The 18,706-nt window shown below is 34.5% G+C and overlaps 1 protein-coding gene across 2 annotated transcripts in view; it reads left to right on the top strand.

The window, feature by feature from the left end:
- TDRD3 (tudor domain containing 3) overlaps window positions 1-18,706 on the top strand; it is a 179,113-nt gene that overhangs the window by 157,465 nt on the left and 2,942 nt on the right. For both annotated transcript variants that reach the window (XM_090258148.1, XM_090258147.1), the window contains one exon: window positions 17,460-17,585. In XM_090258148.1, coding sequence (XP_090114274.1) covers window positions 17,460-17,576 — 117 coding nt within the window. In that variant the 3' untranslated portion in view covers window positions 17,577-17,585. The remainder of the gene's footprint in view (window positions 1-17,459; window positions 17,586-18,706) is intronic.

Genomic DNA, 18,706 nt, shown 5'->3' with positions numbered 1-18,706 from the left:
AACATGATTATGGTTTTGCATAATAAAATACCACAATTTTTAAATTTGTTTCTGTCTTTGATTAGTAAATGAAATACCTGTACAACTAGACCAATAGACTTAACCTGTACACAGTCATACCACATACTCTCATCCGATCCATGCTATCTACTTCCCAATTCCTTGCAAAATTCTCTTTTGTTGATACTGCCCCCAAAACACTTACACACCTTCGTAATTCATTCTCTTGAAAGTGTTTTCAAATGCAAAGCAAATTATATCTCATATGAAATTTTTATTTAATCTGTATTTACCTGACATTCATAATTTCAAGAATAAGTTACTATGAAATTATGCTATTTTGTTAGCTCCTTTATCCCTGTTTTAGTATTTGATGTAGTATTAAACTATTAAGTATGAAGTTTAATTTTTATATTCGAAGTTTTCCTATTAACTTATAGTTTCAAATTGCTTTAATCTCTTTCAAAAATTTTTGAGCACTTATTATATGGCTTCATCTCTCCATCCAGCACAGTGTTGGCACAGCACATTTCCTTAGAATGATTATGTACTAGAAAATGGAAAGGGCTAGATGAGACCCTTTACCCTCAAGAAGTCGCAGACAACCCGAGGAGCCCAGCCAGTAATCTAACATCTGTTCATCATGAACAGAGCACAAATGGAGAGTACCTAACTCAGGAACAGACTCAGCAGAAGCAAGGGCTTCCCTGACTATTCCATTATCAAACATCAGTGCACCACCACACAAACTCTCTCCCCGCTTTGCCCTGCTTTGTTTTCTGCATATTTTGTTCCTGCCTCCAGCCCCTCAGTGAAATCAATGTTAGAACAGGGACTTTGTCTCAGCTAATACTTCAGCCTTCAGATCAGTATCTGAAACAGAAAGTGTTTTCAATAAATATTTGTTAAAAATGAATGAAATTTAATGTGAGTCTTGAAGAGCAGTTAGGACTTAGCTTGGGGAGAAAAGGAGGAAAGTGAGAGAACAGAGAAGGCAAGAAAAGTCTAGGAGGGCAAGGGAGGGTAAGCTGTTTTGGCTGCAGTATAGTTTAGGTGTACCTAATGTCAATGGATGAGGCTGAAAAGGCACGTGGGGTCAAAGGATGAAGAATCAGACACGTTTTATCCTCAGAATAGGAACAGTGGAGGATTGTAGGCAGCGAAGTGTCATGATATGACCTCTGCTTTAAGGCATTATTGCCTGTAGTATAGAAAATGGATTTCAGTGAAAGCAGAGAGCATAGGACCATTATTGCAACAATTAAAGCAAAAGATGAGAACTTGGAGTCATCAGAATCTAGGCTAAGAGGATGGGTGAGATTGCCAAGGAAGAGTGTGAAAAAAAGAGATAAAACAAAGACTGGGATTAGACTTAATGGGGAATTTCAGGGTTGAAGGCTGGGAAGGGACATTATGGTATTGCCTCAGAGGACAGGGGATTTGGCAGTCGGGGAGAGGTGCTGAATTTGCAATATAAAATGTTGGAGCCCTGGCTGATTGGCTCAGCTGGTTGGAGCATACTCCCATAGGCCGAAAGGTCATGGGGTTTGATTCCCCAACAGGACACATACCCAGGTTGTGTGTTCAGTCCCCAGTTGGGGCGCATATGAGAAGGCAACCAACTGATGTTTTCTCTCTCATATTGATGTGTCTCTGTCTCTCTGTCTCTCAGCAATGAAAGAATGTCCTCGGGTGAGGATAAATAAATAAAATGTTGAAAAGGTTAAAGAAAAGAATCGAACAGTGCTCACTGGATTTGACAGTCAACAGGTGGCAATTAACTGTAGAAGGCACTTAGAGTGGAATGGTGTATGTGCAGGACAACTTGTAGTTTCTTAAGAATAAGAGGGAAATAAGAATATAAATGTAGGCTACTTTTAAGGTCTTGCTTGTGAAGATAAAGAGGATATAAATAAAGACTAAAGGAGCTCACATTATAATCCCAATCATGTTTACATCAAAACTATAGCAAAGCAAAGAGAGAATGAGAGGTTGTAAAAGTTGGAGTAAGGATTTTTTAAAAATCAGGCCACAGGAAGTGGGATAAAATCACCTATGACTTTGGGTATGTTGAGGGGCACTAGAGAAAGGAGAGGAAATAAGCAAATACAAATGTGGGTGAGGGTGAGTTGTTGAGTTTCAGACAAGGAAGTTGAATAATTCATGACTAATGGACTCTTCTCTGTGGAAAGCAGGTCATCTATTGAAAGTAATAAGGTCAGGAATATGAGAGAATTTTTCAAGATATATGTAAAGATTTAGAAACTAAAGCAGAGTGGGACAGGGAGCTGACCAAGAATGTGTTTATTTTCTTAGCAAAGTTTTCAACCCTTAATAAAAATGCACAGAGCACTCTGATAGTTCATTCTCAGTTTCAAGTCTTTTTTTTTTTTTTTAATCTAGTTCCTAGTCTTTTAGTAGCTGCAAGAAAAATGTAAGTAGATATACAAGTGAAAAGAACATTATGTGTTTATTCAGAAGCTAACAGTTAACCACTCAGCCATTTTTCATTTGAGATTCTCACTAGGGACTGGATATTTGAAAGTCCAGATAGTCTTAATGAACTTTATTATTGCCCTAAAACCTCAGCAGATTCAGTGTTGGACAGTGCCCTATAAAGATGGTTTTAGGCTCTTGCTAGTAACTTTAATATAATCCTAGGAATGTTAACAAAATTTTGGCCTTCTTGATCTAATCTGCATGCCTGGTAGTGATACAATCAATCAATAAAAATATTAAATTGTTTAATCTCGTAAGACTTAACCTATCTTTTCACTTTTTTATCTATTAATTAACCCATCCATAGAGGTTTTCCTGACATGGACACAACTTTAAATAAGGAAAACAACTTTAAATGTTCATCATAATTGTTATGTGACAATTATAAAATGTTATCCACTACTTACTGGCAATGGAATTAAAAAAAATAAAATCCAAATAAGAAACCAAGTGATCCTGTTAAGAACATATGCTCTTTTACAATCATAGAATTCATTAATAAGCTACCATGGAATATTCTTATCCTGTCATTGAAGAGGATGGCACATCACAGACACTTCTTCCCTTTCTAATTGCTACCATGTCAACATATTGATAAGGGTCTTAAAAAGAGCCTAAACAACTTACAGTCTCTCATTAAGAGAGCTTAGAAGTCTGTCTGAAAGTTTATGACACTGAATGTGATAACACTCATTAAACAGAAATAAATACTGTGAGGTTTATTGGATCATGAAATTAATAAACATCTTTCATTTAAAATGTATTGTAAGTTCTTAGGTAAATTTTGGACCTTGCCAACTGACTATACAAAACAGAATTATTTGTATTCGTCTAAGTTCTGAGGACATGTGTCTTGGAATATGTAATAGTTAATGTGAAAAATCTGCTGTGAAAATATTTGTATTGATGAATTTTACCACTTTATTATACTTTGCTTCCTAGTAGTCATTCTCAGGCGAGTTAACACTCCATGTCTGTAGATAGGAAGGGGAGGGGTCATTAACTCAAATGAATTTTAAAAAGAAGATTACTGTATCTGGTAAGCTGATAGGATTTGTCTCAGTAAAGAAGATTGACTCTGGGTGCCTTTCTTCAATGTAAGAAAAATGAACATGTTGCTAATTGACAAAATTCTCAGCCCCGCTTTTGTATTACATTGGTTATTAACACCAATAATTGTGAAATCACTGTAAAGTGCCACATAAAGGCTTGTTTAGCATTGTGTGCTAGGTTCTCAACTCCTAAAACTCACTAGGATAATATAGTAGTCAAATTGCCTGACTCAAACAAATAAAAGAAAAACTGTTACATGTTGTATGTGGCATTACAAAAAACAGAACTTTACATTTGTGAAGTAGTAATAATACCTCTCTTTATTGAACACAACTTTATTCTAATCTTTTTACTTAACATTAATTTATTTAAACTTTAGTAGCTGCTTATTGATAAGATAACTATTTCAGGTAGTTCGTTATCTCAACCAAGGAGTATGTGGTCCTCGGGGTAGACAGCACTGTGGATAATTTGTGTATTACAGTAAGAGTTATAGCATCTAAATGATATATCCACTTCATAGTATTAATTTCTTGATGTATTTAGTCTGTAAATGAATGAAAAGCACTTGATTTTGATCTGTTTATATAATTCTTGTAAAAGTTTAACATGATCAGTCTAATTCTCTCCTATAGCCTCTACATCCATTGGGATGTGTGGAAAGAACAAGGACTTTAGAGTCCAACATAACCTGGACAAGATGTATAACCTTTCTAAGGCTCAGTTGTGTTCTCTTTTAAAAATAAAGAAAAGGTTATTTCTAGATAATAAGAGTATCAGTGATTTCTTAATCTTTAAAAAGTTTGCCTGTCAGTGTAATCTACAATAAACATGGTACTTTATTGTATTATCTCTAAAAAATAAAATAAAAATTGAATTAAAAAATAGCAATAAAAATATGCAGCTTCAAAGGGTTGTTGTAAGGAACATGGTAGCTACTCGGTGAACGTTTTGTTCAGTCATTGAATAATTGAAATGCCTGACACACAGGTTCTTAATTACCATTGGTTCCATTTCTTTAGTTTTCCTTTAAGACTTAGGAAGTATCTACCTCCCATATTGTTCACTTCCTCAAAGTCATGTTAGTTGACCCTGGATTGAAGCAGTCATTACTGGTGGAGACTTCCAAATGAGGAGGTTTGGGTATCCATCCCAAATTATCCTTTTTGGAAGGAAACCCAAACTGCTTCTTTGTACCATCTTTTTCTTTAGATTATTTCCTTTTCCTTTTATATTTCCTGTTAAAATTTTCTATTTGAATATTATTAGTATAATGAACTTCTGTTTGAGGACTCTTAAACTGTAGCCCTAATATTAAAATTCACAAATCTTTTAACAGTAAACTGGTTTTTCTCCAAAATGAAAGTACCATGTTCTTTTAAGCTAATGATACTGCTTGAAAAGTTATAAAAATATTCATCATTTTAGTCATGAAAAATCATTTTCCTTCACGCTTGAATTGCTTTAGTTCGTGATGGTTTTCATATATTGGCGACTTCCATGCCAGCTCTGACACAGAGCTTTTCAGCCGGTCCTGCTGCTTGACATTGATAAGATTCTTGTCAGAATCTGTGTTTGGAATAAATTAATGTTTAACCCTAGACAGGTGATGCTGCCTCACTGCAATTCAGCTTTTAAAAGACTGTCATACCTTTATTCATGATGAAAGTGAAATTTGGCTCTGTATCATACATTTTATATTCTGGAGAGGACCATAAACTTTTCTAGTCTTATTAATTCTCATTAAGTTAGTTGGTAACCCTCAGATTTACAAATTCTTGAACCATCAGATACCATCACTGTTTACTATCCCTTCTAGTTCAGGGGAACTATTTATCATACTTTTTATTTTAATAAGCAGCTTACATTGGGGGAAATGGAGGAAGGATGAGTTTTATATTGCATAAAGGAATACATTTTAAATAATCTTATGGATAAATTTAGAATTTTTTAAAAATTGTTTTACCTTAATACTTTTCAGAAAGGTACATAGTATTTGGAAAAACTTGAGAAAAACTTTTGACTGTAGTAGAAAACTTTTACCTTCCTAATTCATTCTTGCTGCCATTGTTCCAGCCATAGCTGAATGGAGGAGAAATAGCTTCATTCTTGAACAATGAGAGCATAACACATATTTAATAGGAACAGACTTTTGTTATGTTCTTCCTTTGTCTAAAATAATGAACAGATCACTCTCCAAAAAAGTATATTTTTAGATCTCCTACTCTCTATTGAAAATCTGAAATGTTTCAATGTGGAATTACAGGTGACTAAAACATAGTTCCTGAATTTTGGTAAACCTAGAAATAATATTATTACAGCAAAATATACTATGTTAGCCTTAATGAAATCAAGTAGTATATATTGTCTAATTTTCCTTTACCTAAGTTGATGGAAATAAGTTTGTCTCCTGTATTATGCTTCAAAAAAAATGTTTGTGATATCTTTTTCTTTCTTTAACCACTAAGAAGGTCTCCTAACCTTGGAAAGAAGGTAATTAAAAAAGAAAAAAAAGCGCTAACGTCTCATATACTGAACATTTTGAAATCTCAACATGAGATTTCATAAATTTAATAAATTTATGAAATTTAAATTTTCATAAATTTAAGCATACTAAGAGTAACTTATATTTAGATTACAGCAAGATTATAAGTTATATGTCTGCTGACTTACTAAGATAAAGTGGAATAAATGGTTGAGAATGTGAAGATTGGTGTCCTGTTCAAAAGCTGGTTTTAATAGGCACACATATACCAGGCAGCATGTATAACTCTTGACCTGCATTAACTTATTTAATATCTACAAGAATCTTAGAAATAATTATTAGTATTCCTACTTTACACACAAGGAAAACTATAAATATAGCTTCAGAGTCATGAAATAACTTGCTTAAAATCATTGAGCCAGTAAGTTGCAGAGTTGATATGCAGGTTTCGAACTTGCTGACACCATAATGCACGATCTGACACTTTACCTGTAAATGGAGATAAGTAAAACCAACTTACTTGAGAATTTTGTGTATGTGTGTGTGTATGGGGGGGGGGGTAATTAAATAGTGTATATAGAAATGGTCAGCATAGCAGTAAGTTTGTATTCAATATGTGATATAGTGTTTTGATAAAGTGTCTTCCAACCATTAGTTCATTCAATCTTAGCTCCCAGGAATTTAGAGAATTTTATATAGAGAAGTGATGATGTATGTGAGTAGAGGTATCTGCTAATATTTTTCAGGGAGCTAGAAAGTGTTTTACATTGGGTAGAAAAAAAAACAACCTATTTCTTTAACCTACTATTTTGTTGCTAAAAGAGCTTAATTTTATACCGAGACTCTTCATCTTCTAAGTTTCACTGGAATCTACTTTCAAGATTAAATTACATTTTAACCATCCATCTAGATATTTTCCTTTTAGATAGTAGTCCTCTAATTTCCACTATCCAAAAAGGAAGTTAACAGATCACCAAAGTAACTTGTCAGAAAACTGACTTAATGTCATATAGTTATTCAGAATACACTAATGATAATACTGTTCCAAAATAGTATCTTTCAATTATGGTTAAATTTAAAACTTTATATTGGGAAAATAATTCTCTTTATAAGATGAAATACTAGACCTGGGAGTAGGAGGCATTTTGCTTGATGACAAGCATAATATGAGCTGGCAGTGATTGAGCAGCTGCTAAAAATGTTGAAGCAAGATAAGATTGCACTAATGGATTGATGAAGAGTTGTTTATCATGGGAAACAATAGTATTATATTCCAAGCAGACTACACTTGAAGTATTCTGAATACTAGGTTATATAGACTAGTAAATGTTAACATATATAAATGAAAAGAGGACAAGATGATGGATGATTAATGAAATAATGGTGTTTGACAAATGATTCCATAAATTGAGTCTTTTAAGTCTAAGTCTAGAAAATGGAAGACTTAAGAAAAGATATAATACTTGGTTTAAAATAATTTGAAATGTTTTATATGGGGGTGGGGGGAGCAGGCTCAATGTTGGTAGATATTCCAGAAATGCAGGTTTGTACTTTCTGGTGAAGGTGTCAGAGCAGAAGAGCTGGCCACCTGAGGAAGCCTGTGCTCCCTCCACCAGAGTTATTTGAAGGTGGCAGAACCGTCACACCTTCTGTGTGCCATGTGGTGGATGAATTTCATACCACAGGGATCAGCTCATTGGCTCCCAGAGTACCTCACATTTCTAACACCATGGCTCTATTAACTAGCCTGATAGTTGATAAGGGTTTTAAAACATCTGTTACCTTTATGTTAAACTACAGAGAAATAATTTTAGTTCATTAGGCGGATACTGCCAGTATGAGTTGTTGGGTATGAATGAGATTTAAATGTGAAAATGGCGAAGATCAGTCCTGTATTTTATCAATTTGACATGAAGATGTTTTTCTAATTCTGTTTCTTAAATCTGTATTTCAGGTCACTGTAGCATACCATAACTATTTGTCTCAGGTGGTCAGTCAGTTTTATAAAATACATTGAGCTAACTGCTTTAGAGTGAAAAGCAGTCCAGCATTATGGTACAGTAATTATTACTGTCAGAGAAAGAATTAGTTAAACCATCTTATATTAGCCTACCAATTTAAGATGTAAGAATGTTATAACTTATGAGGATTAAATAATTAACCATAAAATATTCTAAACCATATTTTCCCAGTTAGTATACTTGGGAAAGGATTTGCTTTTGCAAAGAAAAGGTATAGACATTGACCTGAAAACACATCAGCAGGCATAGGCAGGCATTTTCCATTATTAATCGCCATTGCTATACTCCCACTTTTTAAATAGTGTTTCTAACTGGTTTCTCTTTATGGCATTTACTAAAATTTTAAGGGTATGGTCTAAAGGCAGGATTTTCAAACAGGTTAATCATGTTAATATATTTTTACCTTTTTCTTAAAATATTCAGGTTTTATGCAAATAGGGTTTATAACTTTCAGTTGTTTTCAGTAATACTTCTTTGCTAATTTCTTCCCCCTTTTTGTTCAGTTTGCCCTTTTTCTCTATAATCAAAATGAAGAAGAGCTCCTCTCAAAAGAAACAAAAATCAGTGTTAACAATAGATTTATTTATAATGTGAAGTGATTAGTTTTTGTGGATTTTTTTTTTTTCCTGAAGAAATAAAAGGAAAGCAGGTAACAAGAGTCTTTTATTCCTGCATTGGCTCTTTTGATTTCTTCGAGGGCTTTTCCACCTCCTTACCTGCCCAAAAGAGTTTGAGGGATACTCTTACAACACACTTCCTGATTTTTAGCACAGTCTGTGAATTTAGATAGTTTAATTGAAGTAGGCATGTATTTTTATTTTTAAATGGTTACTTAATTCAGAATAATGGATAACGTAGATGGCTTATTTGCTAAACTCTTTATAGGTAGATTTTATATAATTTTCCTTGTAAATCTGTGAGTTCATGCCTGTTTTCTGTGTGAGAAAACACAGAGAAGTTGAGTAACATGCAGAGGAAGTGGTGGAATCTAAACTCAGATTCAGATCTTACTTCAGAGACTGAGGTTTTAAATTGCAATGCCATGATAAAGTATCTCTCAAGGAAATATTGGAGTAGCTTGGGACAAGCAGAAATATATTCCCTAATTTGACTTCTGGACAAGCTTTTGAAATCTATTTAACCTTAAGCTAAAACAGTCAATGAGAAAACTACACACTTTACAAATTATGTATTCATTGTTTGGATTTCACTAGGTATTTCAACAAAGCTGACAACTATTAAATGATGTTTATACTATCCTCAGGACAGGAGTCATTCATTTATTTAAAATTGATCCTAAGCTAGCTATTAGAAAAGAATGAATCATAACTGTCAGAATCAAGAAATAGAAGTAATGTGCGCAATGCATCGGAAGAACTTTAGAGCATACAGCCCAGGGGTCTTACTGAAGCATGGTCACTCGTAATTTTGCGGGTTGCTTTACCTGTGGAATGGTGAGATTAAGTCAGCCAAAGTACTGTTGCAAGATTAAATGAGATAAATACAAAATGCCAGGCACACGGTGGAATAAATATTCATTTTCTTTTTTTCTGTTCCAAGTTGTAATTAAACTTAGGTGTGTTTTTGAATGGAAGAGTTATTTCTAACATTTGAAATTTGATAAGGTTGATGTGTTTGCTAGTCTCATTTTTATATTATATTCTCTTAATTAAAATATGGATGCAGTCCTTTGATATTTAGTTGAATTTTCTTGATTACCTAAGTTGCCAAAAATAGCTTGTTTACTTTGAATTAAAGGGTAGATCCTAATGATGTTAGAAGAAGAACAATAATGAATAATACTGTACTTGTTTTTAGTGTCATTTAAACATACATTTTTATTTCATGTTAAAGTTTAGTTGTCTTATTTAGATTGTGTTTTAGTTGGCAAAGCATAGAATAAAACCCTTGAGCTAGGAATTCAGATAATTTCCTAATATCTTATAGAATCATCAACAATTTCCATTTCCATATAACTTTAAAGAACATACTCTTTTCTAAAAAGAGAAGATCACAACCACAGTGAAATGTCTCACAGTTCTCTTGAAATTCTGCATGATACAGGAATAAAAACATTATGTTATCTCAGCCATGCATTTTGGAACAGTTGTTTAGTGATTAGATATTCAATCAGATTTTTAAAAAATTTGTGTTGTTTTTTATTTTCTGCCATAACTATTTAGTTTAAATAAAATATTACTGGGCATAGTACATATTACAGAGATGTTCTTAGAGCTGTTTTGAGGGGAAGGGAGACTATAATTCCCCATTGTATTTTATTTTAAAATGATATTTTATTTAGAATTTTAAAAACAGGTTAGTCTATTATAAAAAATTTACTTATTTTAGTTACATGTAATAACTTTCTCTTATGTTGAGAAAGCCTGATTTTTTTTTCCCATTTGGGTGTAGAAGGTGAATTTTTAATTATAAAATGAGACGTTTCATTTATAGAAGTCAAAAGTAGGGTTTAGATTTTCTCTGCAATAGAAGGCAAAAGCAAAAGGTCTTTGAACTCAGAGTTAGAGGCCTGTATTCCACTTCCCATCCTTCCACTAGTTCACTTTCTTATATTTTAATAAAGTCACTCAACCCAACTTGTTCCTAGTATACAGCAGGGATTGAACTAGGTTGGGTTTTTAATTTTTGTGGTTTAGGGGTTACAGAGTTTAGAAGGACTAAGGAAGAGAAAGGCAAGGGGATACTGCTAACATATATGTGTAAAAACACACATTCTCCTGAGCCAATCTACTTTATGTTAGAATTCTACATACAAAATTTCATTTGAAAGAAGAGTGCCACATTTACCCCCAAAAAGTGGATAAGAGTTTTTTTTAAGTTGTTCTATGCTCAATTAGGTTATCTCCAATTCTGAAATTCATGGTTTCTTACCCTTATTAGCCAGAAGCATAGTGAAGGGCAGACAGAAGACCTGTGTTATAGCTCAAGTGATGCTGCTTATTATTTGAGCAAATAATAGCGTCGTAGTTATTTGGACTGCTATTTACAGAAACTTCCTCTTTTATAGTCTGTGGTTCCAGGCTACCACAGCCCAGTTTATTTTGTGATAGAGCTATAAATACTGAATTTGAACATATTTCTTAAACAAGGGTAATTGGTAAACTTAAGGTTCAGCGTTGATCCATGACTCCAATAAGCACAAATATTATCCATAATCTTCACAAACAATAAAGGCTGATTCAGCTTTACTTTCAAATTTCAGTTACTTTAATGTACTAGAATACTGACATAATTGAACTAAAATAGATCATTTAAAAATATTTTAAATTCTACTTTTGTATCCCATTACGTGATTTTTGTTTATTTTTAAATGATACAGATATACTTATTTCATTATTTGGACTGATAAATGAGATCAAAGGTCAAAGTTTTCCTTTGAGGAACCAAGATGTTACTAATATCCAGGGTATAATCAAAATTAAACACAACCTAGAGCCAGTTCAGATAGCTCTGTAATCTTCCAATTGGTTTTCACATATTAATTAATGGCATCCCAAGGATGAAAGAAATTAATTCTCATGCTCTGATTATGATATTATGATATCACAGGATAAACACAGGAAGAAATTGAATGGATTTAGATGTGCCATTTTAATAAGGGGTATGTCAAAAAATATTTCATCACTTATTAAGTATATGCCATCTCTTCAGCACTATACAAAGCACAAAGTATCCTACTGATGTGGCCTATTTTATAGCCTATTTTTAAAAATACTTTATTTTTTAAAGCAGTTTTAGATTCACAGCAAGTCTGCAAGGAAAATACAGAGATTTTCCATATGCCCCCTGCGCTCACACAGGCATAGCCTCCCGCATTATCAGCACCCCCACCGGAGTGGACACTTGTTACCATTGATGAATCTACATTGAAACAATAATGATGGCCCAGAGTCTACAGATTACATTAGGGTTCACTCTTGGTGGCGTACATCCCATGGAAAAAGTATAATGACATAATGGCAACACACAAAATAGTTTCAGGGCCCTAAAAATCTTCTGCCTCTTCATCCCTTTGTTTCCCCCAACCCTTGGCAACCACTGATCTCTTTACTGTACCCATAGTTTTGCCTTTATTACTTTGCATTTTGGAAAAGCAGGTTTTTGTCTTTTGAATGATTGTTTGCTTAGGTTTTATATTAAAATTAGTTTATATTTTCTATAAGCTGAGTACACAGCTAACCAGGTAGGCAGAAGGTGGTCCAGAAATTCACAGAGTAAGCCGTTTATATATGAATCACTATTTTATTGCTGGCTGGTTTGGCTCAGTGGATTGAGCGTCGGCCTGCGAGCTAAGTGTCGCTGGTTCGATCTTCCAGTCAGGGCACATCAGAGAAGGAAAACTCTGACTCCAAAAAACCTCCGCTGCCTTGTGGCATACCTCTTCAGGGGAAAGGCTAAGGGAGTAAACCCCGACAGAAAATCCGGAGCCGGAGTCCCGAAGGCGGTTTGATGTTGTAGTCAACACCGGCAACTCCTGCGGCGCACCTGAAGCCAAGCTGTATTGACTCCGTCTTTCCCTTGGACCCTTCAGCTGCGAAGAGAGGGGGGGTCTGCTGCATGGGCAACAGCAGACCCTCCATATCACCCTGCCCAGGCTCTGTAGCTTCAGCTTCACTGGAGGGGACACTCCAGCGTCATCGCAAGATGTCGATTCAACACGGGAGGAGACAGATACCGTGTCACTCCCGAGTCGGACTGCACAACCATTCTCGGCGGTGCAGGTAGACTCTTGAGAAGCTACACCATCGTCTCTCGAGACGGACGGCTGCCGACGACGACGACTAAGAAGATATGTACTCATTAGTACTTCATCGTTCAGAATATCCTAAAGTTTGAGGATTATTGTTGAGGGTACTTGGTATATACAGTAGTCCCTCTCTATATCGCGGTTCACTTATCGCGGCTTCACTGTATCGTGGGATTTTTTAAAATACTATATTGAATTATTTATTGCAGATTTTTCGCTATATCGTGGGATTTTGTGGTACTGTATACGTATGTTGTTAAAGTTACATAGGTTTAAGAGTGTAGAATATGTTTAAGAACATAAGTAGTGTTTATAACAGTGTGAAAAGGTTAATAAGGGACTGGGAATGGTTTATAAGTGTGTGGGAGAGGTTTATAAAGCCTTAAAATATATATAAACACTAAAATAAATGTAAGGTTTCTGCTTCGTGGATTTTCACCTATCACGGGGGTTGGGGGGGTATAGAATGTAATACCCGCGGTAAGTGAGGGAATACTGTATTTCATAAGCTGGCTTGTTTTTGCGACTACTATATAAATTCTGTGAGAAGGAACTGACTAGAAGAAACTATTAAATTGCACACAAAATATTCAGCTCTTCAAGGACAGATGATAGTATAAATAAGTTTTTCTAAGTTTTTTTTTTTTTGTGAAGAGAATTACCATCCCCCCTCTCCACTTCACCGACAAATATTTTCTCTATCTCCTCACAAAGTAATGTCTGTGGGAAAATGCTGAAGGAATGGTAATTTAGGATGAGGCAATTCAGTAAGTTAAGTAACTATGAACATGTAGCTGGGGCAGAGGAAGGCAGTAGTGTCAGCAAACAGAGCCCCACAAAAGTTCCATAGAGGGTTGGGTCAGCATGTAAGCCTGAGAGGCAGGGGCAGGGGAAGAAAAGGCAAACCCAGACTTCTGGCGCTTAGGAGCAGACAGCTTTCTCCTTCATTTGCTAGCCCAGGGTTGCTCCGCCTCGGCACTGGGCGTTCGGACGGGATAGTTCTTTGTTGTGTGGGCTGTCCTGTGCATTGTAGGCTGTTTAGCAGCAACCTACCCCTTCAGTTTGTAAAAACCAGAAATGTCTCCCGACCCACTGGTAGATGCCAATAGCACCCCTCAGATGTGACAACCAAAACTATCTCCAGGTACTGGCTAATGCCTTCCACAGTGCAGAATCACTCCCTGTTGAGAACCACTAATCAATCCAACATCTTCCTTAGGGCACTGGTTTGCACGCTTCGCTGCGCTTCACCTCACTGTTTGTGAAACAGGGAACCTGACCTCTAAACGTGTTTCACAGCTACTGACATATGTTTGTAGCGTCAAGGGACTGATTTACAATGAGCTTTCCTAACACAGATCATTTATAAATGAGGGAATATGTGTTTGCCTGTATTATTATTACAGATACAGTTTGCACTAATGAGAGACTGGATTTGATATTCAGGAAAGATGTAGTTGTGTCCTGCCAAATATGGATTATACAATACACGCGATTGTACATCTCCTTTTTGCATTGGTGCTATGAATTTTTTTAAAAATATCACTTTATGTATGCTTGATGTCACAATGATTATTTCATTTTGTATCTTTTCACTAAAAGGAACAATAAATTAGTTATTATTGGCATGAAAAGAAGGCACATTTTGAATACTAGTTATTTAGTATTTTAAACCCAGGTTTTACCTGTTAGTATGGCTCAGGTGAACAGAAATGTGAGGTCAATAAAATGGTTCTAAATCTCAGAAGCTTAGGTGAAGGTGACATTGGTCACTTCCATGTTATAAAATTTTTCACAAGTCTTTTAAAGAACCTTGCCTGAGAGTCAGAAACAAAATGGCCCTGTGCTGGACTTGTCCTGTAATGAGTTCTGTGACTTGGGAAGATCACTTCATCTCTCTGGGTATAAAGATTCCTCATTTATCAAATATCAAGGGGCAGGCTGGATAGCATTTCAGGACTGTGCCAACTCAAACATAGAGTTCAATTTTTTAAATATGTTCATAAACTGTGACACTATTTTTATTTTTTTTTGAGTTTTAAATCTTACAGAGTAGTGAAACCTAAAGGAAGAAGATAGGCTAGAAGAGCAGAGTATAAATTTCATTCAAAGATGAGTCCAAATAAACTGATGTCTTAAATGGAGTAGTGCCACATAAATGGAAAGAGGTCCTCATTCAGTACTAAAAGTCACTAGCTATCGAATACAGGGAGGTAGTTTTTGTAGGTTATCAGGTTTGCCCTCAGCTACTCTGCAGGAGGAATGTTTAAAAGTTTAAAAAGCAAGATTGTGTCTTTGATAATAGCTGAAAACCAAGCTGTCAGTATCATTGCTATCTTTTGCTTGCATTTTGTATAAAAAGATAGTGACGACATCAAATAATGTGAAAGAAATCTCATGGTCCGTCATCTCTAGAAAACCATTTAATTAGCTCTGGCTGGTATAGTCTGTGAATCTTTTAAACACGATAGAGACAGCTTTTCAAATAGCAGTGTCATATTTATTATATAATGCAGCTCGCTCACTCTCTCAGCAAATGTAGTGCCCTGCCTTTAACCATGTATTTTATTGATATAAGTATAGATTTTCTATGTTCTCTGGCCAGTTCTGCAGCTGAGTGTAGAGGAAAATAACATTCCATTCTAATTCCTGAAATAATTATTTCATCTTCTACATTACCAAATAATGTTTTTGTTCTTCTCGGTTAACACACAAAGCTTCAAATTCTATCATATTTTTAAAAAATTAAATAGCCCCTTTTCAAAGTTAGCTATAATATTTGACACTCATGAATCAGAACAGTGACCAGAATAATAAAAATTCTCTTCTTTCCTGTATACTTCTTAATTTTATTCCTGCAATTTAATTGCTTTGCTAAATAATAGCCATAATATTTGACGCTTCCAGTCATTTCGAGATTGATTGTTAATGAGAGGGGCACAGGAAAAGGAGAGCTAATCTGGAGTTTGTCTCTAAAATATTTACTTTGGTCAATCATTCTTTATTGAAACTTTTAAAAGTAATTTTGTCATGCTACCTCACTATTGTTTGACTGCATTTCCCCAAGGATTTATAAAAAGCTCTTCTCGAATTTTTATTTGCTATTTATGTATCTTTTGTAAAATGTCTAATCATATGTTCTGCCAAGTCTGCTATGAATTTTGGCAATTTTCTTTAACAAAAGGACAGCAAAACAACCAAGGTGCGTGCTGGAATTTCAAAAAATAAAATATCGCTTTTAGTTATGCCAATTATATTGTCAGGTTTCTCCAGTCTCTTATTTAGGTGATGAAATCCCTTTCAGGATGATCATTCATTTTTGGATATTGGTTTATTTCTTTTACTGAAATTTTAAAGAATTAGCAGCAGTCTTTAAATAAAAACTCAGGTTTGCTGTGTTAGGGCAAAGCCCTAAAGCTTACTTAGGCTTCAGTGTCCTTCATGCAGAATAGAAATAATGGTTCTTTCTTAAGAATACTGTGGATGATGCCTAATGAGTGTTATGTTCATGCCAAATATTAAATATTATTTCTAAATACTAGGATTTGGTCACATTATCTTAGCATCTTTCTGCTCCCATCAGGTAAAATTGGAATAGTTAGATGGGTAAAATATAGAGAATAGAACTTAGTCTAATAGGGTCAAAGGAAAACTATTTGGGGGGAAAGATTCAGAGATAAAGTTAGGAGGAGAAGGAAAAAAGATGAATTTCCAAAATCATGCAAAGTATTGTGCTCTGATAATGCAGTTGGAATTGAAACAACTTTTGCAATAGACCTGCTTCTTTCCATAAAGAAAACTGAGATCCAGTTTTTTTCTCTCTTTAAAAAGGAACATACTTCATAGCTACATTAACTTAAAAATATTAAAATAACAGAGTGGCAGCACTCAGTAAGAAACCAGTGTGGCTTTTGGCTACATTTTCTGTTGCTTCTAAGTGCTTTTCAAATGTTATTATTAACTATATTCTTTCTGCTTATCCTAATTTTCCCATGCTATTCCTTAAACTGGCTGATCTACCCCCTCAGTAAGAAAGAAAATGAGAAGAGATTAGTTTGTGTCTTGCTGTGGTGATTGCTATGTCTTGCATGAAGCTTTCTGTATATGTAAAGTGTATTTCCCTCCTCATTCCAATCCATTATTTTTTCCTGTCTATAGATGTAAGGTTCTTAACGATGTTGGTGATTTCATCTGATGGAGACAGAGACTGGTGAACATTCTGAGGCTCTTCTACCCCTTTTCCATATCTTAGTAAAACCCCTTTCCATGATAAATACCTAGAAGTATTTAGAAACCCAAATATTCAAGAACATTTTTATTTTAATGCTTGGCTTTCTGTGTTTTCACACTATTGTGCCTTGTTATTTGATGAGATAATCATGCTGTTATGTGGAAATGGTTTCCTATTTTAGAATTAAGTTTGATTCTAATGTTACTACTATAAGTTTTATTCTTCTGTTATCTAGGACCAAAAGAGGTTTTTTTCTTCCCCTTGCCTTCCTCTGTTACAAAAGTTGACAGATGTGAATCATAGGCAGCTTAAGAGGATATCAAAATGAGACCATAAAATGTGTTTATTTTAGGAAACTCAGAGCTATTTTGAACATGTTACATCACTACTTTTTGCAAACAGGAGGAAGAGGGAACCTATGACCAGACTCTTGAGTTCCGCAGAGGAGGTGATGGCCAGCCAAGACGATCCACTCGGCCAACTCAGCAGTTTTACCAACCTCCCCGGGCTCGGAACTAACATGAGAAGGTAAAGTTGACAATGTCAAGTGGTTTCCATATTTTTTTTTAAATGCTATTTATGTGAACTAAGTAAGTCCAATTATGAATATTTCATAATAATGTAATAGAAAAAACTGATGTTTTAAAATTTTTCAATTATAAAGTATTTAAGACTAAGCCATAGTTATAAATTACTTTTCCACCAACCCTTTCTCCACAAATGCTATCCTTAATGCCCTTTTCTCTATAAGTACTCTCATCTGATGGAGGTGGACAGTCAGTGAAGTGACCATAAGTTTGAGAGCAGGAAGATGAAAGAAAGCAAAGGACTAACCTGAATAATTGAGTATATTTTTTATTTTTTAATTAATTTCAATTCTTTTTAAGAAAGAGAAAATGTTTAATAGTATGTCTTAAGGAACTGGGTGAAGACAGCATGCTTGCTTATTGAGATGTAACTTTCATCTTAGAGTTTTAGAAAAAGAGTTGCTATATGAAAATCATCTTCAATAGAAAGGAAGAGAAATATGACAGAAAAGTTAGGAAATTGTAGGACTAATCTAAGGCATCTCATTTTGAAGAACAAAGACCTTATTTATTAATATGTTTTGGAAGAAAATACTTTTGCCATGTTTGGTAACATTTCTATTTTTTGCTTATGCCAGGGCTTTTGAATATATTTTTTAATAATCAGAGTTTTCCCATAACAGCTTTTGTTATCTATCACCCTAATGAGAATTTTAGACTTAATTGTATCTATTTTTCTCATTCTCTTCTTCTCAATAACAAGACCTTTGAGAATTTTAAAGAAATTGTTCCTAATTCCTCCTTTCAGCTGTTTATTTTGCTAAGGCTGTTATTCACATTGTATTTTTCAGGGGAAAAGTGATTCTCAATTTCTCAGGCCAGCTGTGGCTGTTTAGAACTGGAAATGCAACCAGCCTGAATTGAGATGTGCTATCAATGAAAAAAAATGCATATCAGATTTTAAAGGCTTAGTTTTAAAAAGTAAAATATTTCAATAATATCTTAATAATTTTTATTGATCATATTGAAATATTTTAGATAGATTGGGTTAAATAAAATGTGTTATTAAAATTAATTTTACCTCTTTATTTTTTCAACATGGCTACTAGCAAATTAAAAATG

The sequence above is a fragment of the Furipterus horrens genome, unplaced genomic scaffold (assembly GCF_987537825.1).
Source record: "Furipterus horrens unplaced genomic scaffold, mFurHor1.1.pri manual_scaffold_12, whole genome shotgun sequence".
NCBI classification, from domain to species: domain Eukaryota; kingdom Metazoa; phylum Chordata; class Mammalia; order Chiroptera; family Furipteridae; genus Furipterus; species Furipterus horrens.
Note: the sequence above shows the minus strand (reverse complement) of the source record. Positions and strands in the feature narration are given on the sequence as shown.